We start from the raw sequence: 311 nt of genomic DNA on the forward strand, positions 1-311 counted from the left end.
CCTGCAGTGAAGGATTCACGAAGGTGTAACTGTTGTGTTGTGTTTGTGGGAGAGAAAAAAAAAATCTACAAGTTTGCAACTTTTAACTTTTGTCTGTGACTTCAAATTTACTGATACACATGTGGCTATTCTGTACAACTTCAAAATCCCGTGTCACAGACGCTCAGTTTTGCACCAAAAATACCTTCATACATAAGCCCCCACACTCACATTGCTCTTGGTGTCCAGCGGTGGGTCGTGAGGGTTCAGGCAAGCATGTGCTACTTTAATAACGTGTTCAAGTTTCCTTGGTTGCTCCTCCACTTTAGCAG

General features: G+C 42.8%; 1 protein-coding gene across 1 annotated transcript in view; it reads right to left on the reverse strand.

Annotated features, from left to right (window-relative positions):
* Positions 1 to 311, reverse strand: part of LOC107663476 (cyclin-T2-like) — a 16,682-nt gene that overhangs the window by 14,998 nt on the left and 1,373 nt on the right. Inside the window, exon 4 of the mRNA XM_016453720.1 lies at positions 211 to 311. Coding sequence (XP_016309206.1) covers positions 211 to 311 — 101 coding nt within the window. The remainder of the gene's footprint in view (positions 1 to 210) is intronic.

Source organism: Sinocyclocheilus anshuiensis, unplaced genomic scaffold (genome assembly GCF_001515605.1).
Source record: "Sinocyclocheilus anshuiensis isolate Anshui unplaced genomic scaffold, SAMN03320099.WGS_v1.1 scaffold77, whole genome shotgun sequence".
In the NCBI taxonomy this organism is placed as follows: domain Eukaryota; kingdom Metazoa; phylum Chordata; class Actinopteri; order Cypriniformes; family Cyprinidae; genus Sinocyclocheilus; species Sinocyclocheilus anshuiensis.